At 41.6% G+C, this 27792-nt stretch overlaps 1 protein-coding gene across 1 annotated transcript; it reads left to right on the forward strand.

Annotated features, from left to right (window-relative positions):
* Nucleotides 1-7997: 7997 nt before the first annotated feature.
* On the forward strand, nucleotides 7998-10416 carry LOC101403725 (epididymal secretory protein E3-beta-like). Its single transcript, XM_004421302.3, has 2 exons — nucleotides 7998-8105; nucleotides 9621-10416. Exon 2 carries the CDS (start codon nucleotides 9643-9645, stop codon nucleotides 10081-10083), a length of 441 nt encoding a protein of 146 aa, XP_004421359.1. The 5' UTR covers nucleotides 7998-8105; nucleotides 9621-9642; the 3' UTR covers nucleotides 10084-10416.
* Nucleotides 10417-27792: the final 17376 nt, after the last annotated feature.

Raw genomic sequence — 27792 nt, forward strand, 5'->3', positions numbered from 1 at the left:
GCTTCCTGTAAAAAGAGAAGAGAAGTGTGTCCTGTGTCTGGCCCAGTAATGACACGCTCCCTTCTCACTCACCCTGCAGGACCCTCTGTTGTGACTCTGGATCTTATTTCCTTTCCCCTCCCCTCCCCCAAATCTGTCATGTGTCCTGGTCACTAACTTCACCTCAGCCCTCCTGCAGTTGCTGTCCCATCGCGGTCCTTCCTGTCCCAGCTCTAGGGCTCATTCTCTTACCCAGTCTCTGCGCCATGGCTCCTGTGAGAACAGACTCAGCTGGTTGTCCTGGGGCTCAGGGGCTGCTGGTCTCCCCGCTACTTGGGACTGGAGATGTAGAGCAGCCCCTGTGGGTGGAGCCAGCAGAGACGGGGGGATCTGAGTCTAGGAAATGAAGAAACCCACAGACTGGCATACGGCCCACTTGTGCAATCAGCCTCTTTGTTGATCATTTTCCAGTCAACACACACCCAAGAACAGCACAGCTGCTGCTTCTGTTGTAATAAAGCTAGTTCCAGGCATCCTGTGCAGGGCAGAGCTCTCTCAATGGTTCTGGTCTCCGTTGATGGAAAATATACATTGGCTGCAGAATGGCCACAGATTTTATAACTCAACTTGGGGCAGGGCACTGAGGGACTGAAGTGCATAAAGGCAGGCCCAGGACTTGGAACAAATGGAGCCAGGGAGGGCTGGTCCCCTTTCGATTTTACTGTCTCCCTGGTTTCCTCTCACCAGATGTTCTCCATCTCAGTAGCCCACTGTGCTGCAAACTGGAGCTCTGAATTTCTTGCTGCTCAAAGTCCTGCAGGGAATTAAAGTAGTTTCTTATGTATCTTTGAAGTGGCTTGTTGTTGTTTTTTCTGGTCCCACACGTTGAATTCACTTTCTCTTGTTTTAATGCCGGCCTGATTGTTGCCTTCACTTCCTGTGAAACAGCATAACCTGAAAACACCCAAAGGAAAGTCTTTCTGTAAAACCTGCCAGAGAATGAACAATGGTGTCCTGTCAAGGAGATTGTGCAGAAGGAGGACGTGCATCGAGGTGGGAAAGGCCTCGAGCTAAGAGATGTTAAATCTCTGGTCCAGCTTCTAGGTTAGGAAACTGAATTAGACCCTTCAATGGTATCATATCATCTTCCAACAAAATTAATCCAGGTCACTTTTTACTACCTTTCTCTATTACTGTCTTCTGGAAATGCAATAATCTTACTGTTGATGTCTTCATGTCAACAGGGACACAATGGTGACCTAGTCAGGACTCAGTGCAGAGCTAATAGCACTCTGCCTTAAAATCCTGTTCCTGCTGAGATTCACTAATATATTTTATCATGAAGCAAGTTTATGTAATGTACGTTTCGTCAAAATCATTTTTATAAGTGACGAGGATGTAAAAACTTAATTAGATACAGTGACTCTCCTCTGTGTTGCTGACAAGCACACTGGGTAGAAAGACCTGTATTCAAGTGTCTATAATACGACGTAAAGCACGTATCCTGCAGTCACAAGGGGAGTATCCAGATCAAAAACCTTTTCTGATCAGCACATACAGTGTTACCAATAATATTGGGTTTTGGATGTTAACTCTACAAATTGGGATAGTTCACATAAAAATTTGCATTCCTGTCTTATTTTTAAAAATCTGGAAATAATGATTGGCTCACTGAATCTCCACTACCAGAAGGGATCAATTAGAGCTGAGTAGCCACCACCTCTGTTGAAGGGGCCAATAGTTCAGGGTTCTCCAGTGACTCTGCTCTGATAAATATATGGCAAGCAATAGGATATACTGGAGCATATGAGAAAGCCATTTGGTGTAAAAGGAATTCACCTAATTTGGCCTGAGTTTGTTTTTCCAAAAGGGCTTGTCGCCTTTAAAACATACATTGTGTATCTGCTTTACCATGTCCCAAAGAGAAGAGTAAATGCTCTTAAGATAAGGATGCAACTTCCCCCACATTGGCATTTCCTTAAGGATAAGCATTTCTCCCTAGCCTAGGATTTTATTGCTGCGCTCATCCTGTGACCACCCAGCTTGAGACAACAGACCTGACACAAGCCATGCCCATCAAGACAGCAGACCTGCTCCCCACTGTGTCCATCAATAGCTATTCTGGCAGTGCAATTTGGCAGGGAGATCTTGTGGCTATTGTAAAAGGGACATTGCAATCATATGTGATACATGCTGTTTGATGGTATATAACTGCTCTGTGCACCCCACTTCTTTAGTACCCTTCCTTCCTTAGGGATTTACATCGACAGCTCCTACCTACTGATTCACTCAGTGATGATAACTGCCTGGCTCCTGTAGACAATCGTGTTTATGACCCATCAGGCTTGTTACACGTGTCCTGAGAAGTGACTCACATGATGTTCTTCCTAATTTGCAACCATGCGTCTCCTTTAAAATGTATTCAGAGCACATCTTCTCAGATTTTTCTGATTGTTTCCTCTATACATTTTCAACTGCCCTCCTTTGCCTCCTGGACTAGTACATATGATCTAGTTTGGTATTTGAGACTTCTTGTTCACTGTGCTTTTTCTGGTAATTTCCTATAACTGACTCCTCCAACCCCCAGTATCTACCTTTGTCTTTAACTTGTGGGTGCAAATTATTCATAACCAATCTATAAATCAAAATTGGGGTGAGTTTATTATGAGCCAACTTTTGAGGAACATATAGCCTGGAATAGTCCTTTCACCAAGAAATGGAGCACTCCAAAGAAGTGGGGTGTACAGAGTGGTTATATACCATCAAAGAGCATGTATCACATATGATTGCAATGTCCCTTTTACAGTAGCCACGACATTGCCCTGACGGCATGGTGATTGAGGGACACAGTGGGTATCAGGTCTGCTGTCTCCATGTGTGTGGCTGTTGTCTCGAGTTGGGTGGTCACAGGATGAGCGCAACAATCAAATCCTAGCCTAGGGAGAAATGCTTATCCTTAAGGAAATGCCAATGTGTGGGAAGTTGCATTTATATCTTAAGGGCGTTGTTCTTGTCTTTGGGACATGTTAATTGCTTAAAGCGGATATACAATGAATGAACAGAGGCTACAGGCCCCTTTTGGGGAAAAAAAAACAAAGTCAGGCCGAATTAGTTTTACACCAAATGGCTTCCTCGTATGGTCCCATATATCCTATTGCTTGCCATTTATTTATCATTTTCCCTCTTTTGATCTATAATCTTTGATAGAAATCATTGATGATCAAAATATTGTCCCTTGGCACCAGGGTGGTTGCTGCCTGCCCTGGGTCTGTCATGTCCCTTGGTGCCAGGCTTTTATCTCATTTGCTGCCTCTGGTCTAAGTGGATATTGCCGAATATTAGGTAGAGGCTTAGAGTTGTCAACAGTCACCTTAATAGGAGAGGCTGATTTAATTTTCCCAATATCTGAAGATGATGATGACCCTAATTCTCTAGGCACTTGTAGTAACAGGTCATCAATTTTCTCTTCTTCTATTTGAGTCATTGATTTCACAGTCATCAACCTTTCAGTAATTACATTCTGGTCAGCATCCCAATTTTCTAAATCTAAAAGCATTTTGCCCTTTTGTGAAAAGGCAATATGGGCATTGTATGCTTCTAGGTCCAATCAAATGAATTGGAGCACTTTTAACCAGGAGAAACACATGTTTTCCTCTGATGGTTCCTAATTGAAAAATTATTGGTTCTGATTTAAAAACCTGCATTGGAAAATTTGAAACCCCTACCATTTGAACTGTCTGTTTATTCCGAGGGAGAAGGCAATGAATAAGGGTAGGGTTGAGGACAGATAAGGTAGCCCTGGTATCTACAAGGGCCTTTAAAGTTTCCCCTCCAATAGTTATCTCAATTTCCCCTAAGGCATTTGTGAGGAGGAGGGGAAATACCCTCTCGTAAAGCTTGGAGCAGCCCTATTCCAGTTTATTGTTGTCACGCCCTAAATCCCATTTGAGTTTATGGCAGTCTCTTTTGAAATGACCAGGATTTTTGCAATAGTAACAGACAGTTATTTTCTTTCTAGGTAGATTTTAAAACGATGTCTTTTGTTGGGCCACTAAGCTGTTGTAGCTGTATACTCATAACCTTAGTGGCTTTTTCTTTTTCCTGGAGGATTTTAGATAGTTTATCCATAATAGTGACAAGAGCACTACTGTGCATTAAAGTCCAATCCATTCATGTCTGTTAACTAACTTTGCTAATTCCTCATCTACTCCTTCTAAGAAAATTGAATTTAAAATTGAATCATGTTGATGATCCTCAAAACTTTCAGGAGCCATCCCAGAGTGCTGTTCGAAGTTTTTCTCAAGCCTTTCAAAATAATCAAAGATAGATTCCTCGGGTCTATGCTTACATTGAGGGACCTTAGCCCAATCTATCTTCCTGGGAAAAACTACTGGAATGGCTTTATGTAAGTTTCAAGCAATATCTCTATACTCCTTATGGTCATGAGGCTCATGCTTACGGAAATCCTCCAGGGGGTCTCTCCAATCTGCCCCTTTTATCCATTCATTTGCTTTGCTCTCAGACACCAGCAAATGCACAAGCTGATATAAATCTGAATATCCTGGTGCATATGTTCTAACAATTGAATCAAATTTTTGAGCAAACCCTAAAGGATCTTGCAAAGCTTCTGGGAAGTCCTTCATCAAATTCTTAAGTTCAGTTCTAGTCCAGAGAGTATACACAAGAGCAGGCTCACCTCTCCCAGTAACAGGTTTCTCCTTAAAGGAAGACACTATAACTTTAGGACTTTCAGTATCTGCTCTCTGAGAGTTACTCCTTGTTTTCTCTGGGGAGGATGTGGTGGGGAAGGAGGAAGAGGAGGTGAGGGAGGAGGAGGAGGAGGAGGAGGTAGAGTGGATAGGTCAGGGTACGGAAGCTCAGAAAGGAAAGGATACAAGGGTGCTGAGGGAGAAGAAGGAGATGAGCTCTGCGGTGCCAAAAGTGGCAGTGGAGGAGGTAGAGGAGATGAGGGAGGTGGGACAGCTTCTGAGTTCTTATCTCTCTTTAAATCAGAAATAGTCTCTGTCAATTTATTGTTAGTCTCCTGTAAAGAAGTCATTTTATCATTATTACATTTTGAAGCCTCTAAATGCCAACCGTAATAAGCTTCCCATTCTTTTGTTTTAGGTTTATAGCTGGCTTTTTCAACCTGTGTGTGCAAATACAGCAGTTTTGGGAGGTCAAACATTCCCCATTTTAGCCATTTACGACTTAAGTCATCCTTAGTTAATCTTTCCCATTTAGTTAAATACTTGCAAGCATCGTTTCCATATGCATTACGCATGAAACCCGCTGGAGTCCTAGTGGGAGGTTGTCCCTCCAGGAGCTGGCCAGCTTTTGAAGCACAGTTTCCCATTTTCTTTTAGTTTTGTTTGTTCATTTGTTTTTTATAAAGTCTGAACAACTTCTAGGAACTGATTAGTGGGTCACAAGTGTGCTGCTTTGAGTGTTACTCCCTAAAGGAAGGTCGTAATCACTCTCTTACGTGTCTCGGTTTCTCCTGCTGCCAGTCTAAGACCACTGTGGGGGTTCGGAGTGTGATGACCAACCCTCATGTGCATGTCCCTGGATGAACCTATAATTAATTAACATGAATGATAGTGGAGTTCCCTATAGGACTGCTGCACGTCATGAGGATTGCCTCTGACACTCCTGCTGAGGTGTTTTTCAGTCACTTGAAAAATGCCTTTTTGGCCAGGAAGAGCAATGTCCCTTTTCTTCAGAGCTGAACAAGTTCAGACACCCATTTCTCTATCAAGCAGTTCTTTTCAGACCTTATAAACATAATTCTTTCCAATTTCAAATCCAAATTAAAAGGGCAACCAACCCAGTTCACTCCAAGCTTCCCGTAAGCTCCCTTGGCCTAGGAAATTCCCCCTAGGTTTTTCTCCACCTAGGAAATGTACTAGTACCCTTCAAAGCCTCTAGTCTTAAGACCTTAAAACAGCGCAAATAAACTCTTGGACCATCAACTTAAAATAAGGAGGTCCAGGTTTCAGGAGAACTCACCCAGGGTCACCTGAAGAATGCAGTGATCCGGGTGGGGCTCAAATGGCCCCTGTGGTACCAAGTGCCAGTTCAGTGAAGATTCTAGGTGGTCTCTAGTGGGTTTCTCTGAAATCCTGCTGCAACTATGCCAAGAAATGTCGACGCAAATAATCCATAACCAATCTATAAATCAAAATTGGGGTGAGTTTATTATGAGCCAACTTTTGAGGAACATATAGCCTGGAATAGTCCTTTCACCAAGAAATGGAGCACTCCAAAGAAGTGGGGTGTACAGAGTGGTTATATACCATCAAAGAGCATGTATCACATATGATTGCAATGTCCCTTTTACAGTAGCCACGACATTGCCCTGACGGCATGGTGATTGAGGGACACAGTGGGTATCAGGTCTGCTGTCTCCATGTGTGTGGCTGTTGTCTCGAGTTGGGTGGTCACAGGATGAGCGCAACAATTAAATCCTAGCCTAGGGAGAAATGCTTATCCTTAAGGAAATGCCAATGTGTGGGAAGTTGCATTTTTATCTCAAGGGCATTGTTCTTGTCTTTGGGACATGTTAATTGCTTAAAGTGGATATACAATGAATGAACAGAGGCTACAGGCCCCTTTTGGGGCAAAAAAAAAAACAAAGTCAGGCCGAATGAGTTTTACATCAAATGGCTTCCTCATATGGTCCAATATATCCTATTGCTTGCAATTTATTTATCAAGCTGAAGATGGTATCTAAGGTGGCGACCTCAGTCATTCTGGTGAGTTGCTCAGTTTTTCTGGGTTTCTCCCATGTATACATATTGTAAAGCTTTGTTTGATTTTCTGCTGTCATTATGTCTCATGCCAATTTAATTCGTAGCCCAGCCAGAAGGACCTAGAGGGTAGAAGGCTTGTCTTCCTCCCCTACGCTACTAACATGCTTTGAAGATAAATCCTGGTTATAAACTGAACATTCTGACTATGGGACAGGAAAAATAATTTTCCCTCTATCCTTCTAGGTTCTTGGCTGAGACCACGCCTGTAATAAAAAACAGAATAACAAGATTAAAAGAAATAGAAGTTTAATAATATGTATATCTCCTGTATACATGGGATATACCCAGAAAAACTGAGTAAAACTCACCCAAATGACCCAAACTACCACCTTAAATACCATCTCCTGCTAAAGACAAAAGAAAGATGGTGGGGGTGGGATACCAGTTATGGCAGATGACCAGGAAAAGCACAGCAAACAAGGATAAGGTTGTTATGCAGATTTAAGTCCTTGCCTTCTCCATTGATAAGAGTTTCTTGTGATTTAAAGTCATCCTCTTCCTGGTACTGAGAGGGAGATACTCTTACAGATGGAAATTCCTCTTATAAACGTAAATGTCCCTTACAAAAGGGTAACATCTAGTAGGTTTTCAGAGCTTCTCCTGTGTCTGCTGTTTCTCAAAAGTAGCCAGCTCAAAATAATCCTTATGCGAAAGAGGCGTATTTTGGGGTGGCATATTTTGCTACTCTTCATGGCGTTCTGATAACAAGGTGGCCCAGTGAGAAACTCAACCAAGGTGGCTTAGCTAGGAGCAGCCCTTGAGAAATATGTTGATAGAAAACACATTCAAGGATCTCACTTTATCAATAAATTGCACCTTTGACTAGATACTCTTTCACCTCTCAGTGAAGGTCCCACAGTTCACAAATCCAGAGGTGGTTTTCCCCACTGAAGTTCCCATAGAACATAGCCTAGCTATTCAGGGACTTTCCCCCAGAAGTTTGTTGGGAAGTGAGTTTAGGAGCCAGATCTCTGGTTGTCTCTGCATAACTCCAGATAACCCCTCTCTGAGGTTACCTCTCCTCAGGGCCTTGCAATTTGTTTGTGCCCAGAAGTCAGTCTTTGATGTTTAGCACCTTTGCTCCAGGCTATTCTCAGAGTGAACCCAAGTGTTCAAGATGAGAAGATATAGGAACAGGTTCACATAGTGAGGCTGTCCCCTCTCCTCCACCAACTGCCAATCAGTTGGAGTGCTGTACACCCCCACTGCTACTCTTTTTCCACTGCTGCAGACTTCTTGGTTCTAAGAAAACGGGAAGGACACAGACTCTCTGCTCTTCAGATTCTCATACTGATCTCCACTACCATCAGTGACGTGAGTGTTGGATCTGAATAGGTTGAGTTAGAAGGGCTGGTGCTAGGGTGTTTGGGGGAAAGACCCAGGAACACTTGAATGGGCTTGATTGAAACTCTGGATGGTAGAGTTACGAATGGAACATGATCCAACTTGTAGGAAGCAAAAGTCTGAATAGAACTCAGCATTAATCTCACTGATGCAGTCCCTCTTCCGGTGCCACCCCCAACCCCCTCACCAGACTTCCTCCCCAATCTTCCCAAGCATAATACACTGAAGCAGGTTCAATCCTGGTCTTCTCATCCTGTTTAGGCCTTTTAGACCAGGGATAGGGCACCACAAACGAGAAAGTGCCTACCCCTTGTGCTGTGCCTGATGTAGCACTTGACACCCTCAGAGGTGCTCTCATAGATGTATCTCACTAGACGCTTACAGGTCTGTGGTTTAAAGGGAAGCCTTTTTCAAACAACTCTACGCCCTAACTTTTGACCAGAGTAGCTCCTGTGAGGGCAGTTTCAATCTTGGTACTTGAGCAATATTTCAAAACTGGAGTTCCTTTATGACAGCGTTCTTAATGACAAATCAAGATCATTTATAATGATGGTAGTTAGGGAAATGGCCTGTGAGAAGAGATGTGGTTAGAGAAGTGAGAAGTGTTTCACACAAGCTTTGGGGAAGGGTTAGAAGGAAGTCAAGATCAGAGAAGCACCATCTTGCAGAGTCAGAGTAATTGCAGCCTGGGATTTTAGGGAACCAAAGATTTCTTGTTTGGAAAAAACCTCCCAAGTCTTTACTCATCTTCTACATTCCCTTGAAAGGTGACAACCCTTTCCATTCATAGGCGTGAAGCTTAAAATATCATTCTCTTTTATTTTTTTTATTTTTTGTGAGGAAGATCAGCTCTGAGCTAACATCCATGCTAATCCTCCTCTTTTTTGCTGAGGAAGACTGGCACTGAGCTAACATCTATTGCCAATCCTCCTCCTTTTTTTACCCCAAAGCCCCAGTAGATAGTTGTATGTCATAGTTGCACATCCTTCTAGTTGTTGTATGTGGGACGCGGCCTCAGCATGGCCGGAGAAACGGTGCGTCGGTGCGCGCCTGGGATCCGAACCCGGGTTGCCAGTAGCGGAGCGCGTGCACTTAACCGCTAAGCCACGGGGCTTGCCCCCCATTCCCTTTTGAATACATGCTCTTCTGGGAACTGACCTGGCCTATAAAACAGAGCTAGCTATAGGGCGACTGGTTCCTCAGTTTCAGTGGAAGAGAGGGCGGACAGGAGGTGTTTGGAATTCTCAAAATAAACTTCACCCATTTCTTACAATTTGGTGCTTGTATCACTCAGGCTTTAGTATATTTTCAGTTCTTATAAACTTTATTATCTAATGAGACTTATCTTCTAGTCTGGGAACCAAATGGTAAAATTGGGCCCAAGTGCCTACATTGGCAGGGAAAGGAATTTGAAGGTGGAGCTCAGCTCTTAGGGCAATGTCGAGATAGATAATGCTTTCTTCTCTCTTCCCTGTGGACTCATAGGTGGCTCTCATAGGTGACTGAGATGGCATCTTCTCTAAAGGTCCTAGGCCCTCTCCTGGCCCTGCTGTTCCCACTATGTGGGCTCCTTGTACACAGCCAGAGCCTTTCCTGGAAGGAATTCATGAAACAGCATCACCTGAGCACGAGCTTGGAATTCAGTGAGTACAGATGCAATGATCTCATGAGGGAAAGAGAAGCTCTCAGAGGCAAGAACTATCACATCTTCATCTATACCTTTTGGCACAAAATAGAGCATGTATGCATCAGGAACTGGAGAGATCGCTACAGAAATGTATATGTATGGGCCCAGTATCCCTTCAAAATACTCAAGTGCTACCAGAGGAATAACAAAAACAGCTACAAAGAGCACAGGAGCTACAGCTACATTGAATTCCATTGTGGCATGAATGGGTTTGTTGATAGCATAGAGGACATCCGGTTGTTAGAGATTATCAGCAACTAGAATGTCTACCCACACCCCCAGGTTTCTAGTAGAGTGTTCAATGCTTCCCTAGTGGTGGCCCCTGCCTGTATCAATAGCCCTTGCTACTCCTCACTTTGCATTTATGGCCATTGTTTTCCAACTACTTAGAGTTGTGTACCACATGGTTTCTTGATATCATAACTTTGCCTATGTTGTTTCTCTGCCTGGAATATCCTTCTGTCCTCATTCACCTCATTTACTTTTACATTTTTTTTTAAGATTCACCTCATCTGGCATCTCTTTTTGACTAACCGAGGAATTTTCCTGCTATTGACTCTCCTTGTACCCACCCAAGCTGAATGATCATCCTTTCCCTAAATAAACTAAATCATTCCAATGTATGTGACATTTATACTTGTTATGTGTGCAGAGTATGTGTTGTGTGATTGGTAGAAATGTTATAGGTGTGTGTGACACAGATTATGCTTGGATGTGATTTGTGCTGTGTGTAGGTTTAAGCTGTGCACTGTATATGTGTGTCTAATGTGTATAATATGCTTACCTGTATGATGACAGTGTAAATGTTTATGTGCTAAGCTGGGGAAGAGTTGTGACCTAGGCTTGATTGTGGTGAAATGCTGATTTCCAGCCAGGTTGAGGGGCGTGGGCAGAGCTGACTGGGTATAAAACATGTAGCATTTTCCTGGCTCATAGTAGATGCTCAGTCAGTTTCGGTTTTCTTCCTTTCCCATCCTTTGGCTGGTACATTAATTTTAACTTTGATAAAACAAACATGACCAGTGCCCATCAATCATCTCTTCTCTCTAGCTCTAGAAGATGGGGTTTTTTAATATAAATATACTGGGCCAGTCCCCTGGTATAGTGGTTAAGTTCAGTGCACTCCACTTCAGTGACCTGGGTTTGCGGTTTCGGATCCTGGGCGTGGACCTACATGACTAGTCAGCCATGCTATTGTGGTGACCCACGTACAAAATAGAGAAAAATTGGCACAGATGTTAGGTCAAGGCTAATCTTCCTCAACCAAAAAAAAAAAAAATAATGCAGTAGCTTTCATCTCTATGGAAGCTATAAATTCCCAGGATTAAAAAGGACCTTCTCCACCAGCCACAGACTGACAGAGGTCCCTACTGGACTCATTCCTTAAGAATGTCTCAAAGGAGGCTAATGCATTTTAGACAGGTTAAGGCATTATGTTTCCTGCAGAATAACACATTAATAGAAGATATTAGCACAAATGGTTTATCTGATAGTAACCATTTTCACTTGGCAGAGAAATAGGGTGGCGTTAGAGAACTTTAAAATGCAACTCTTCTCAAGAATGGGGCTTAAGATAAATTTTGTAGGAGGGAAGAGGAAGTGAATTGGAGAAGGAAATGTTGAGGACACAAGTAAGTAGAGTCCATGAGAATTCTGTTTGCTAAGTGGGGGAGAGAGATACAGAGTAAGAGAAATGTTCACTTCACGTAATTTACCTAGGGCAGGTATGAGGAGGAAGAAATACTAAACATTAAAATACGTTGTGTTCTTCAGCCTCCTGCATTGTTAAATGACTCCAGCCTTGAAACAATTAGAGAAAAGACCAAGGTTTCATCATTTTCAATTAGGTGACTGCACACCTCCCTAGAACTCTGGCCTCAATGAGAAGCCAATGAATCTAGGTTGCTCATTATGTTCCAAGGACAGCTCCTTAGCTTTGCAATTTTTCAGTGCACCTAGGAACAAGCAGACACCTGGGAGACGATGACCTATACCAACCAAACTCACAAGAGATTAGTGTCAAACCACTAGTTCTTCATCAATGATCAATTTACATATAGGGAATACCGATTTTTTTCCTCACCTGATAAATGCTGCTTCAAAACATAGTGTAGGACAGGAAAAAAATCTTTTTCTTCTACCCTTCCAGGTTCTACAGCACGAGTGGGAAAAGACAGCAGATTTGAAGTTTTCTAACTGAATTTACTCTTCACTTATATCAATTTTGGTACGATTATAATATAATTTAACAATTATAATAGAATGAAATGAGTGCTGTAGAGTCTGAACAAATGAATGCTGGAACAGGGGAAGAAGGACGAGGGAAAGCTCAGAGGAGAGGACAGTTGAGCACAGCCTTGCAAGATGGGTAAGAAACCAACCTGACTAGGTTAGAAGGTTATTCCAGGCAAAGGAAATAACACATGTAAAAGTACGAAGTGTTAAAGTATAATTTTTTCTAAAGGTTAAAAACATGGCTATCATAAAATTTTTAAAAAAGTAAACCCATCACATTGATTAAACTCATAAATAAACCCATTTTATTCACTCATTCATTAATGAGGAAATCAGTAACTTGTTAAAATTTTGGTTTATAGAAATTTATATCCTCTGCCAGACAAAATTCATTTCATTGCTATGAACGGGAAACATCTGGGTTGTTATCAGTTTTGTACAATTTCATTTCTACCCTGCAAATCAATCAAAGATATACTCCCCAATAGTGTCTGCTCATCCCCAGTGGGTCTGCTAGACAACTCCAGTACTCCAATGAAAGGATATCTTGTAATCTCTTTTGTCTATTTCCAAGTCTTGGACAATTTTTCCCTTCAGATGATATGGAAAACTTATGACTTGTGCAGGAAAATATATAGAGCTCCTATGACTCATGTGGAAAGGAAGAAAGGCATTGTAAGAAATAGTATGACCTAGCAATTGGACAAAAAAATCGTATCATGTGCCCAACTTGGCCAATAGGCTAAGAGTTGGGGGCCATTTTGAGCATCAGGCCTTCAGCTCTGCAGAAACAATAGAACTAAACCTCACAAAGGAACTTAGAACTCTTCACTTAGCATCAGCCTCTGACTCACTGTTCTGGCCACTCACTGGTCAGATGCCTGACACAGAATTACCTCAGCAACCATGGAAGAGGCAGTGTTTTAAGAGGTCTGAATATGGCTGATGATTGTTATAATAAGTAACTGTTTGGTTAAAGATACTAATCTTCTGTTACTCCAGTGACAAGGGTTTGGGACCATTACTTTTGCAGTCAGCAAGCATATAAAGGTCTAGGGAAATGAACAGATCAAATAACAGGTGGGAGTGTGAAGACTCAGGTGTGTTTAAATAGAGATCCCATAAATGGCACACCTCATATGCCTTGAACCTGCTTTAGAAGTGTAGGGCTGGCACAGGGCCAAACCAACCACCGGGGTCCATTTTCTATGCAGGGAGCTTCTGACTGGGCTCAGGACATGCTACTCCAGAGTATGACACTTTGGCATATTGACTATTTCAAGCTGAAGGAATCTGAGAAATGGCAGGTGCAGGAAGAACTTTCTCACCTTCCCCTGAAGCAGGTCATAAGATCTTCACGTGAGAGGTGCCCTCCCTATACCCAGAGGAAAGGTGCATCCTTATCTCTGAAGATGGAGAGATGCTGAGAGGAATCTGAACAAACAGGTCTTGCTGAGTTTCCCCCAGTTTATTACACTTAGCTCATACCCTTTGTTCTACCATATCTTTCCATGACTTCCCACTCTGCATCAAACGTAGCATAAAAGTGCTCAGATCTAAGTGCTTCTTCAGGTCTTCATTTCCTTAGGAAGGCTCCTGTGTCACGTAAAACTCATATTAAATAAATTTGTATGCTTTTCTCTGTCTTTTGTTACAAGGGGCCCCTGCCGAGAACTTAGAACTTATTCGTCTTCCCCTTCTGTTCCAAGATTTGGGATAATTTAAAAGAGATAGGTGGCTGGCCCCATGGCTTAGTGGTTAAGTGCGGGCGCTCCACTACTGGCGGCCCAGGGTTTGGATCCCGGGAGCGCACCGATGCACTGCTTGTCTGGCCATGCTGAGGCGGCGTCGCACATACAGCAACTAGAATGATGTGCAACTATGACATACAACTATCTTCTGGGGCTTTGGGGAGAAAAAGGAGGAGGACTGGCAATAGATGTTAGCTCAGGGCTGGTCTTCCTCAGCAAAAACAGGAGGACTGGCATGGATGTTAGCTCAGGGTTGATCTTCCTCACACACACACACACACACACACACACACACACACACACACAAAACAAAAGAGATAAATAAGAGAAGCAGACTCTCCCATTCATGCCCTCCCCATCTGTCTTACACGGTACTCATGGTAGCAAGACAGGAATTCACCCACCTGAATTAAGACAAAGTGGAAATTTCATCTTAGAAATCAGGGAGAAGTGCAGTCCTGAGATCTTGGGCATTGGGTGAAAATCAGTGTCAGCCAAGAAAAATGGTTCTTAAGTGGGAATCGGTATCAGAATCACTGTGGAGCTTATTAAACACGGACATGCAATGGCCCTACCCCCCAAGATTCTGATTCAGTTGGCCTGAGATCTTGGCATTTTTAAAAGTTCCATAGGCAATTCTGATGTGAGGCCAGGGTTGGGGACCCCTGCCTAAAGACGTGGGTAACTTGATTTTGTTTTCCTCTGCTCATGGGATTAGGGTACTATCAAGTTGTGGAACTGCAAAGAGAGGGGGGACTATCCTAATACACCTGGCTGTAGAATAGGATATACGAGTGCTAGGTGAACAGATAGCCTTTTTTTTTTTTTTTTGAATTAATAGACTTATTTGCTCAGAGCAGTTTTAGGTTTACAGGAAAATTGAGCAGAAAGTACAGAGAGTCCCCATGTGCCTCTTCTCCCTTCCCCCCTCCTAACCACATGGCACACAGTTTTCCTATTATTAACATCTTGCGTTACTGTGGTACTTTTGTTATAACTGATGAACCAATACATCAATACATTATTAACTAAAGCCCACAATTTACATTAGGGATCATTCTTTGTGTGGTACAGTTCTATGGGTCTTGACAAATGCATAATGTCATTGTGGGGGAGGAAAAAGTTTTCCTTGACCCTCCTAGGGTTCCTGGCTGGGTCTGAAAATTATACTGACAAAGACAGTTTAACAGTGGAAAGCATATAAATTTTATTAAATTTTTACAAGTGCATGGGACCCTTCACAAGAGAATGAAGAACCAAATAAGTGACCAGAGATGGAAGCTTTTATATCCTTTAGACAAAGAAACAATAAATTTGTGAAGAATTGATAAGACAAAGGGTTTTGGTTTGTGGGTAGTAGATGGTGAATAAGTAACAAGGTTTGTTTATACAGCTTTCATGGCCCTAAATTCCCTATCTCTGGTGATAAGGATGTCTCCTCTCCTCCTCGTACAGGGAGGGTACCTTTCACATGGGAGATTTATCTCCTGCTTTAAGGGAAGAACGGGGAGGGGAGATGTGAGAGTGACCTCCCTGCTTCTGCTGTTTTCTTAACCTCCTTCAGCATAAGAGAGTCAATATGCCAAGGTGCCATGTTTTGGGGTGGCACGTCATAAACCCCATGATCATGTTTCCACAATTACAGTATCATACAGGACAGTTTCAGCACCCTAAGAATCCCCCATGCTCTGCCTATTCACTCATCCCTCCCACCACCTCCCAACCCCTGGAAATCACTTATCTTTTTACTTTCCCCATAGTTTTGCCTTTCCTAGAAAGTCAAATAGTTGGTATGGGGGAGGAAGACAATTCCTCTACCCTCTAGGTCCTTCTGGCTGGCCTAAGAATTAAATTGACATGAGACAGAATAACAGGAAAAAATCAAACAAAGCTTTATAACATGTATACATGGGAGAAACCCAGGAAAACTGGGTAACTGGTCAGAATGGCCAAAGCTGTCACCTTAAATATCATCTTCAGCTAAAGACAAAGGAAGCTGTTGGGGGTAGTGGTTTGTGGCTTCAAAGGGGAGGAAGGCAATTCACATGGAAATGGAAAAGCAAATGTTTGGTAGCTAGAACTTTGGTTAGAATGGGCTTAGCAAGGACCCTAACAGTCTACCAATACCCACAGTCATCTACAGTGATGGCCTGTCCTTGGGGCAGGTCTTTTACCTTAAATTTCTTTTAGGCAGTTAGGGGGGAGGTCAAAGGTTCTTTCAGTCTTTTGTTCTTAAAAATAATCAAGCCAGGGTCTGGCCCGGTTACGTGCACATGTTCTGCATCAGAGGCCCGAGGTTTCGAACTCCCATATAAAATAGAGGAAGATAGGCGTGGATGTTAGCCCAGGGCCGGTCTTCCTCTGGAAAAAGAGGAGGATTGGCATGGATGTTAGCTCAGGGCTGATCTTCCTCACACACACACACACAAAATTCAAGCTATAGAGACACATTTTGGAGTGACCAATTCTGATCCCTCACACCAGGAAATGTGGGAAATGTGTTAGGCACTGTAACTCGATCTTGGAAAAGACAGACAAGGACCCTACTCTTTTGAAACATGTATTCAAGTGGAGGCAGAGAAATTTAAGTAACAAATAAATAATTACAGATTATAATAAGAGCTATGAAGGAAAAAATAAGATGTTATGATAGAGGCACTGGTGAGTAGAAGAGAACTGCTATAGAGTGAATGTTTTTGTCCTCTCAAAAATTCCAAAGTTGAAATCCTAACCCCAAATGTGATGGTATGAAGAGGTTAGGCCTTTGGGAGGTAATTAGGTCATGAGGTTGGAGCCCTTGTGAATGGGATTAGTGCCCTTATAAAAGAGATCCTGGAGAGCTCCCTGGTTCCTTCCACTATGTGAGGACACAGTGAAAAGACAGCCGTTTATGAACCAGGTAGCAGGCTCTCACCAGACATCAAAGCTGCTAATGTCTTGATCTTGGACTTCCCAGCCTCTGGAACTGTGAGAAATAAATTTCCAGTGTTTATAAGCCACCCAGTGTATGGAAGCTTGTTGTAGCAGCCTGAATGGACTAAGACAAGAGTATAGACAGCGTGGTCAGGGATGAATCTCTGATGAGGGGAAATTTAAACTGAAACCTGATGGATGAGGAGTCAGTCATATGAAAGAACTTTCAGGCAGAAAGAACAGAAAGTGCGAAAGTCCTGAGGCAGGCAAAACTTGGCATCTTCTAGGTACCTAAAGAGGCCAATGTGACTGGGGTGAAGTGAGTGAGTATGAGATGACGATGAAGAGATGGAAAGAGAAGAGATACCTAGTAAAAAGAATCCAGCTGAAGAGTCAGGAGATGATTCTCCAAGGAATGGATTTCCTGTCATAGAGTTGGCACGGCTTCAGGTAAAGGGAAACTCCCAATTTCTTAAAGAAAGAGACGACACTGCAGACTATCATTTGACTGAAATTTGGATGAGCTCACAGCAAAGAGTTATGCAAGATCCAACCTGAACAGCAGTAACAGCAAAAGCTCAGGTGAAACTCTTTCTCCACAGAGCCCCTTAAAGTGAGGAAGGGTGTCTCTGAGGTTCTGAGGTCCTCTGCAGGAGGATTAATAAATTTCATGATTCTTCAGGAAAAAATCATGTAATGAGCCTTATTACTAGGCAAAGAGGAGTTGAGCAATGCTTGCTTTGGAGGAGCCATACTAAGCATTCTGACATTAGCAGCAGTAATTAGGAGGAATGTTCATTGAAATGACAGCAGCAGCAACAACAAATTATGTTAAATATCGGCAAATTCTGTACAGATGTTAATTTATCATAAGTACTGAGAATAGAGAAAAATTAATTGCATCCAAAAGGCAAGCACATTTTCCAGCAATTATTATAGAGCAGCAGGGAAGGGCTGTGAGATGCTCTACTGGATTACTAAGGTTGAATCTCCCCATATTGTTTCTCTCTATATGGTTTTCTTTTTGCCAAAAAAGAGGAAGAGAAGGACTGATCTCTAAAAGAATCAATTATCTCATACATTAGTGATAATGAAATATCACTGATAGAACAAAGAGCTTCTGTTTGATTTTCCCCTTCTTTCTCAGTGGCCTAATTTCCTCCTTCATCAGCATCATTTATTGTGGTCTGATCAGTCTGTCCATGCAGAGAGCACACAGTCCATTTTCTCTGGGTGCATGGCCACTGTGTGCAGCCTGCCCAAGTGGCTGACAACTTGTTCTCAGGAAGGGTTCATTGAACTCTAGCAACCTTACAGACTGTCTACATGTTCCTGATTAATATCAAGGCATCCTTCTTATTTCTCTGTCTGTGGAAAACCCTGAAACTACCCCTGCCCCACTCTGGCTCCTCCTGTCTACAGCAACGGCTTTAATCTCCTGAGGTCACCACCTCCATCTCCCTTTCCTGTGCATTCCATCCATAGGGATGGGTAGGGTGAGGCTTGTGGCTCTCATGCAGAAGGCCTGGAGGCATAGACTTGGAGGTTATGCAGAAGCCTTTGCTGTGTTACCTATGCTTTCTCAGATGTGTACCATATTAAGACCTTGCCAACAGTTCCCTGGCCCCCGGTGAACACTTAGACGTGCTTTTCAGGTCTCAATCTAAGTGTCAAAACTCTGTGGAGCCTTCCTTGAAACAATCCTTATTTCTTCCCTTATGTTCCTTGCACGTTTAAAATTTATTTATAGTTCGGCTCCCCATATAGAACTATAAGTCGTTTGAGGGCAGAGACCATGTCTTATTTATCTTTGTATTAATAATAACTAGTGCATAGTAGATGCTTGATAAAGAACTGTCAAATAAATTAATTATAGTGAACATCTATCATAAGAAAGGTCTATAAGGTAGAAGGAAGCATAATGCAACATTCTCGGTTTTAGTTTGTTTTCAGTTTAGTTGGAAAGAAAGATCTCATAGATTTATATTGGGAGACAACTGAAAATGCCAGGCTATAAAAGCATGACGTAAGCAGTGCAGAAACAGGATCTCCAGGTTCAGAGGAAGATTTGATCACCCAGGGCTGAAACGGTTGGCAGGTCTTCCGGGTGGTCATGGGGTAGGTAGTTGAAGTTTGAAGGTGGATAGGACGTGAATAGATGGGCAAAAGCTCTCCAGGCAGCAAGAGTGGCAAGTGATTCAAAAGGAAAAGTCAGACAATGGTAAATAGATAAATTCGGCCAGAGTGGTAAATTTAACCCTGATGCAACGCTTTTATCAAATCTTTTATCTGTTTGTATATAAATTTGTCAATTGGCCCAATAATATCCTTGATAACATATTTTTCCCCTCTAGTGCAGGTTCTAGCCTAGTGTCGAGTGTCAAATTTAGTCGTCTGTCTCTTTAGCCACCTTTAATCTGCTACATCTCCACAGTCTTTCCTGGTCTTTGAAATTTATGAAGAAATCGGCATCTGCCTTTTTAACTTTTCTTTTTAAATAGACTTCACTTTTTAGAGCAGATTTAGATTCATGGCCAAATTGAGCAGAAAGTACAGAGAGTTCTCATATACCCCCAGCCACCCTCCCACATGCACAGCCTCCCCCACTATAAACATCCCCTACCAGAGGGGTACATTTGTTACAACTGGTGAACCTCCATTGACACGTCCATAGCCTTACACAAGGGTTCACTCTTTGTGTTGTACATATGTACATAACTAAATCTGCTTTCTTCCCTTGTTAACCAGTCTTTCGTCAGTTTAATTTGTAGGTCCCAGGTCACTCAACCTAAGTGGGTAGAGGAAAAAATTTCTTCCTCTCCTACATTGCTTTCCCCCATTCCGTAATCACATGCCCCTTCTTCCACAGGGTGAACCCTGGCTCTTCACAGCATTAACCCTTGTATTCATTTCCTCACTCTTATAATACATATGAAATAGTTTGAGAATTGCTTTGCCCACACTGCTAAAATAAACAAGACTACTAAAAAAGTTTAGGATATGTTTGCAATTTTTCCCTTACTCCTACCCTGCTTAAGAGTGAAGGTTTACACTTAAACCATAAAATCAGGAGATACAATGAAAGTACTGTTGTTTAGTAAGTGGGTTATGCAGCAATAGATAACCAACACGAAGTTATTAGCCTTAGGTTATATTGTGGCATTGGGGCTCAAATTCATGCCCATGCTTTTTTTCACTACATTGTGTTACACAAAGTCACAAATGAAGAGTTAAGTGGGCATAGAATCAGGAGTAGGAAGTGGTTTAGAGACTGAGATGATAACATAGATAAGCAGGCACAAACTTTTGGCCATCATAGATGTCTCTCTTCTCTTTCCTTCGGCTAGCCATTGGACAGGATGGACCGATTACAAGGAGCATGCCCTAAGGAGCTGGAAGGTCAGTGAAAGTTCAGTGCAGACCCCAGACCTCCTCCACTACTCCCCACTCCCAATCTAATTTTAAACACTTTACTTTGGAAGAGGACATTTTCTGGAACTTGAGCAAGCAGCAGCAGCTCAGAAATGTTAAACAAATACTCCATTGTTCGCTGAGAACTTGGGTCAATAACAATTTTATTATTCAAGTGAACGAGAGCTGCGACTGCAGTCCTCTGAGTCCTTCAGAGCTGGAGGACCAGCTCTGAAGCTGGTCTGTTTTTCTGAGGCCAGGGTACATCTGGGAGCTTTGAAGATGCCATAAGGCAGCCTCCCCCAGGAGCATAACAAGGATTAAGGGCTCTTGAGAGGGAGTTCAGGAGAAAGAGCTTGACAGGGGACGCAGACAAGTCTGCTGCCTCTCTGGGTTTGTTCCCTTCCTCTTCCAGGCAACTCTTCTGTCCACCACACAGAAGTCAGTATCCAAAGGCAACCTTCAGGTGCAAGGAGAGCTGCCTTGTTTAGACACCTCTTCCTCAGGCCTTTATCCTCTCCCTTTACTTCCTTTTTACAATCTTCTCTGTTCCATTTTTCCCCTGGGAGACTCAAGCACTGCCCTGGCTCCCGCCACCACCCCTGTGGAGTTAGGTTCAGTTGTACACGGTGTCCCAAGTCTCTCTCAGAGGCACTGCTTTCAACTTCTCACTGCCTGCTTCGTATTTCCCCAATATTAATCTCAGTGCACCTGTGGTGACTCATGACCCTCACAGATGCCCTAACCCTGGATCTACCTGCCCCGAACTCCCTGACATGGCCCCCTCCATTTAGGATGCTCTCCGATTCTTTTTGTGTGTGTGTGTGAGGAAGATTAGCCCTGAGCTAACATCTGTTGCCAATCCTCCTCTTTTTGCTTAGGAAGATTGGCCCTGGGCTAACATCCATGCCAATCTTCCTCTACTTTATATGGGACGCCACCACAGCATGGCTTGATGAGTGGTGTGTCAGTCCACGCCCGGGATCTGGACCGCTCCACCAAAGCAGAGCGCAAGAGCTTAACTGCTATGCCACCAGGAAGATTCTATACAAAGATAGAATTTAGAGACCTGCCAGTCTATCCCTCTCTCTCAGTCAAAAACTTCAATCGTGGTCACACCTACTAATTCAGAATTTAAACTTAACTTTTAATTGTGACTCTTTAGGAAACAATATCAATACTGGTAATAATAATAATATTATGACATCTATTAAGGGCTCACTATGTGTTCTGAACAGGGTGACTATATAATTTACTGTCTGAACTGGGACACTTTTGAGAGTGAAAAGGAGCACTATTATTAATTATGCCAGGATAGCAGGCATAAATAGGGATGGTCCTGGGCAACCAGGGACATACAGTTTCAAAGCTATCAACCACTGTTTCTTGCTATTACCTTACATGGTGTGGGTTGAGGGAGCTGTCTAGGATCTCATTTCTAAGGGCACTAATCCCATTCATGAGGGCTCTACCCTCATGAAATAATCACCTCCCAAAGGCGGCACCTCCTACTACCATCACATTGTGGGTTAGGTTTTCATATACAAATTTCGGGGGGTCAAAAACATTCAGTCTACAGCATACTTTGAGTAAGGTACTTTAATTATTCCCAATTTACAGATAAGGAAACAAACTAAAGAAGTTGAAAGATTACTGATCTTTAAAACGGTAAATCAGGACTTCTGTGCATAAATCTGTAGTCATCCAGAAAAATGCTAGTCAGTGTGGCAGGAGTCATTAAAAAGGTGAACTGACTCCACACCCCATCCAAATCCACCCCAACATATATACAGTTAAATTATCCTTTATTATTGCTTTGCCAATTATCCAACCTGTTTGTTTTATAGATGATGAAACTGAGGTCCAGAGAGGTGAAACAATTTTTCCCGAACACAGCAAACCAGTTGTGAAGCTGCAACTAATACATTTGGTCTCTTCACTCTACTGGCCCTACTCACATTCTTGAGAGCAATTTATGGAAATAAACATCACATTTTATGTGTGTAAAGAAATTACACTTGTAATATATGTCAAATTATTAGAGAAAAATTCCTGGAGATTAATACCACATTTTAATATGTGTAATGAAGGTAAACACTGGAGCTGTGATTTAATGCATAGGAAATGAGCCCTCTCAGTAACGGATCACAAACTCCTTCCATACCAGGTAACTTTCCTCATGACCTAGAGAGCAACAGAGATGAGGCAGACCTTTTCAGAACCCTGTTTCAAAACAGAAGTTTGAGGCAAAGTGGAGAAGTCACTCAAGTCCCACTTGTACAAGTAGATTCCATTGCTGAAAAGGACTTCCTATTCTGCTCATATTCTTGGTCAACTTTCCTGTTTCTCAGCTGCATCCCCTTCTTTATCTGGTACATACCTCTCCCCTTTCTGCCGTTCTCACAGGCAGGACAGTCTCCTGTTCCTTTACCTGTGAGCTGGATCCCAACTCTGCCCAAGTCTTGGGGCTATGCTCTATCTCTGCACTCTATTTTCAGTGTCTTCTCCTGTATAGACATTTTCCTCAGGATATGCACACCTCTCCCCAGCCCACCCTATCAAGCTAGTGCACTAACAACTCCTTCTCTCCATTGTCAGGCTCTTTGTTAACTCTATTTCTTTACCTCTGATTTTCCTTCAATTTACTGCAATAAGGACGCTCTGAAACTACTCCAGCAAATAACCCAGTGATCTCCTAATTTTCACCTCTAATCATCTAATAAAATATTTCCTTCTTAAGCATTTTTAAAATTGTAAGGTATATCATATATATGTCAGAGATATCATCGTACATATATCATATATATGATATATCTATATCAGAGTGCCAAAAACATTCATGTACAAAAAATTTAAAGAATATCTCTGAGGCAAACACCCTTGTAACTTCAGCCAAGGCCAGAAATAGAACACTGCCAGCATTTCCAAAGCCCCCAGCCATGTGCTCTTCCCTGACCACAGCCTGTTCTTTTTCTGTAGAAGAAATCATCATATTTATAGCAGTTTCCTTTCTTCTTTTTGTAGTGTTATTTCTATGTACACATAGAGTACATGTGTACAAAATTAAACAATACAGTTTAATTTTACCTGTTCTTGAATTTTATATAAAGAGAATCACAATGTACATATTTTTTGTGGCTGAACTTAACGTTATGTTTATGAAATCCATTCATGTTGCTACAAGTAGATATTTTTTCGTTTTCATTGCTCTATAGGATTCTAATGCACAAATGTGCCACAATTTGCATGGTATATCTTTCTCTATTTTTTTGTTCTCAAGCTTTCTGTATTCTTACGCTGTTTAGTGTCTCTTATGAATAACAAAAAGTTAGATTTTTTTTTCCCTATCAATCTTGTCTTTTAACTGGGCCGTTTAGTCCATTTACATTTATTGTAATTATTCACCTTCATCTTCCTCAGTGTATATCTACCATCTTGTCTTTTCTATTTGTCTCATTTGTCTGGCATTTCTATTTCCTCTCCTTTTGGATGAGTTGTGTATTTGTCAGTCATTCTATGAGAGCCGTTAAAGCTGTTCACAAATGTTTAGGTCTCTTGTTCCAGGTAACTAGAAGGATCCTACTTCCTGTCCCTTGTACTTAGATATACCATGTGACTTTCTCTGGTCAATGAAGTGCAAGTAGAAGTGACAAGTGTCGTTTCTGGCAGAAGGATTAAGAGCTGGCCGTGGGTTGCCATGTTCTCTCACCTCTGCCCCTGTGATTGTGACAGTGTGTGTCAAGATGAAGCCTGTGTCAGCCTGTGTTCCCAAGTGACTACCGTGGGCAGAATCCCTGGGCTGGGCTGGGATGGAGATGTAGTAGAAATGAGAAATAAACTTTAAGCCACTGAAGTTTTGAGGTTGTTTGCTACTGCGGCGCAACCTAGCCTATCCTGACTGATCCACATTGCAGTTATTCCCTCTGCTAGTTGGGAATTCATACACTGTGTTTCTATTCTTTTCATTATTTACCTTAGAAATTCCAAAATGCATGCTAAACACATAAAAGTCTAAAGTTAATCAATACCTTTAGTCATCTCTTGAACACTTGACAATTTAGAATTCTTCCAAATTATGTTACTGATGTTGTATATTTTAATTTTATGTTTTTAATTCAGCAAGACGCTTTTGGTTTATATAGTAAATATAGTACATATAAATATATTTGTTATATAATAATTAGACATTATTGTTTTATATAGTCAAAAATTTTTTATATTTACTCACTTATTTATCATGCTCTTTGTTTTTTATTCCTTCCTGAATTCCAGACTTCCATCTAGTAGTTTTTCTCTTCAACTTGAAATACATGTTTTGAAATTTCCTTTAGTGAAGGGCTGCTAGTTATAAACTTTATTAGGTTTTATTTATTTATTTGTCTGAAAATGCTTTATCTTGCCTCCTTGTTTAAATGACAGAGTAGATAATCTAGGAAGTGATTTTCTTTGAGTATTTTAATCATAATAGTCCCCTGTTTTCTGGCTTCCATAGTCTCTATTGAGAAGTCAGCTATCACTCTGTCATTTCGGTAAAGATAACCTTATAAACCTCATGGTCTATCTTTCTCATTGTACTGGATAGTCCTCCTGTGTTCTTTGTCTTTGTAAACAGGTAACCTAAGCCAGAATCCTGAGAGTTATCACTTCCTTGGACTTTTGCAACCCCTCTGCTGTTAGACATTCCATTAATAACAAAAGAGGACCTGGAAGACACTTTATCTGCCTCTTTGCTAAGACCTCTTATTCAAGTGTCAGCACTTTTGGACATCTATAAACATCTATGGATAAAAACTTGAAACTCAGAAAACTAAGATAGAGTCATAAACTTTTAAGGTTAAACAGGAATTGATATTTTAAAAATTATTATTTATTTTTTATATCTTAAACCTGATATGTGAAAATAAATGCCCAGTCCATTATATTTTAGTTAATCTAGGTTTGAATAGCAAATCTATTGCTTTCTAGCCTTAACTTTGGCAAGTTATTTAACTTCTCTGAGTTTGCTTGTCTGTAAAGTAGATATGATAATAACATCTATCTGCTAGTGTTGTTGGGAGTATTAAATGAAAAATTAAATTGCTACAGAGGATAATCCTAGCGTTCTACTTGATGTCTCCCTTTCTCTCATTGCCCTAAACCAATAAATCACCAAGTTCTGGAGTTTTACCTCTTTCATATCTTTAACTGTGTACTACTTTTTTTTTTTTTTTTGTGAGGAAGATCAGCTCTGAGCTAACATCCATGCTAATCCTCCTCTTTCTGCTGAGGAAGACCGGCTCTGAGCTAACATCTACTGCCAATCCTCCTCCTTTTTTTTTTTTTCCCCAAAGCCCCAGTAGATAGTTGTATGTTATAGTTGCAACTGTCTACCACTTTTCATTCCCCTGCTTATTTCAGGCCATCATCATTTCCTCTAGCTTATTTACTGTAATTGCCTCTGGTCTTTCCCTGCTGTCTTTTCTAGCTCCACTTCTTCTGACTGCAGCCCCACAGGCCCTCCAGAGCTTTCAGGGTCCAAAGAGCCATGCCTTCCCTCATCTACAGATCTTTAAATTGCTGCTACCTTCACTTGGAAAACTCTCTCTCAACATTACTTTACTCCTACTCATCTTTTGGTCCCCACTCAGCTGTGACTTGCTCTGGGAAACATTTCCGAATCCCACGAGAGTAGGGTAAAACACTCCGTCTGTGTGGTTTTTAGCACTAGTAGTCTTTGTCATGTAGCAGTTTAATTTCCTATTTACTGGACTCATGGTCACTGAGGGCAAGAATTCTGTCTGATTCACTCTTATATCCACAGTGCCTAGCACATCCCTACACTGGGCAGGCACTCAATTAATGTAGCATGAACAAAGATACTGCCCATAAGCTACTCATCATCCCCCTATCTTTGTCTTGTACTTAGGCAATTGGTTTTCTGCTCCCAAGGTAAAAATTGGTACCTGTGAAATTTCATCTTTTATCTTCTTGAATGTAATCCACTGCTTCAACCTGGCAAGAGATTTTTGGATCTTGATTCTATCATCCATGTTATTTTCTCTCTCTGTCTGTCATGCCATCTGTTGTGATAAGATTTGTCATCTTCATCCAAGCATTTGTAAATATGATGACCAAGACAGGCCTGAGGAGGCAGCTCTGAGTCACAACATCACAAGACCTGGTTTAACCAGTTAGGAAGGTAGCCAATGTACTGAGACACTTTGTCAAATGCTTTCCTGAAGTAAAGATGCAAAATATTCCCTGCATTTCCTAATTTTACCTTGTCAAGGCAGGAAGTGAGATTAGTCTCATGTGATTTTCATGTGAATCCATGCTGACTGCTATTTATCATCTTTTTTATTTCAAGGTCAAATGGTAAATCAGAGCTTTAATAGACCTGCTTGGAATGTGTGAAACAAATTGACAACAGTGACTCCATTTTGTACCCTGGACTCCATCTTGTTAACAATATGAAACTGTGCTGACCTTGCTGACTTGCCAAAAGGGAGTTATTTGCTGAGAAAAACTTTCTGAAGGACTGTGCAAAAATAACCTTTTTCTGATAGCAACAAGATGTCCTTGAGTAAGCCAATGAACTGTAACATAAATTTGTCCTCCCTAACAAACAACTGAGGTGATTACTCTGGGCTCCCCTTTTTCCTAATAAAAGCTCTGACTTTTACTTCTCAGGGTCGTACTTTTCTGGCTGCTGCTGGAACCTCTGTTCCCCCGAATTGCAATTATAAGACCCCAAATAAACGCTCTCCTTCTGTTTTGCAGCTTCCTCTTTTTTCTAAGTTGACAAGTGTTTCTTGGAATTAGTGTATTGCCTCTGGACTTCATCTACTTCACTTTTGTTTTCACTTCTTCTGGCCCTTTACCAGGCCAGAGACCCAGGACCACATTTGAGCCTGTCCTCACAAGCATCTTAGGTGATCACTCAGGACCATCCCACTCATGCCCTTTGTCTCAGACTTTCCTGTGCTCATTCTCACCTCTGGTTTTGAATATTTTGCAACATGCTTGCATTTGAAATTTTGACTCAGGTCTTCTTAGATTAGAAGTCCTCTGTCTGGACTTTCCCTCTATGATATATTTTTTTAATACGATTGTTTTTTCACTTTGAAAAAAAATTAAAATTTACATAAAAGTTGCGAGTAGAATTCCAAGAGCTTTCTTTTTCTTGAACAAATTAGGACATAAACCAAATTGAAGACATGATGCCCACCACCTCCTGCCACCCCATACCCCCACCAAATACATCAGTGTGTATTTCATACAAACAAGGACATTCTTCTAGTTAACCACAATCCTCAAACAGCCACCAAAATCAGGAAATGAACATTGGCACATTACTACCATCTAATTCTCAGATCCCATTCAAGTTTTGCCAGTTGCCTCAATAGTGTCTTTTATAGCAAAAGATTTCAGTTCAGAATCATATGTTGCTTTTAGTTGTAGTGTTTCTTTATTTCCCTTAAATCTGTAGCAATTCTCCAGTCTTTTCATTGACTTTGACAATTATTTTGTAGACTATGTCTCCTTTTGGGTTTGGCTGATGCTTCCTCATAATTAAATCCAAGTTGTGCATCTTTGATAGCAATATCAGGGAAGTGATACTATGTTCTTCTCGTTATGCCTTATTAGGTGGCACATGATATTTAGACTTGCCCCATTAATT

Source organism: Ceratotherium simum, chromosome 3 (assembly GCF_057802395.1).
Source record: "Ceratotherium simum simum isolate JZ-2026a chromosome 3, ASM5780239v1, whole genome shotgun sequence".
NCBI classification, from domain to species: Eukaryota; Metazoa; Chordata; class Mammalia; order Perissodactyla; family Rhinocerotidae; genus Ceratotherium; species Ceratotherium simum.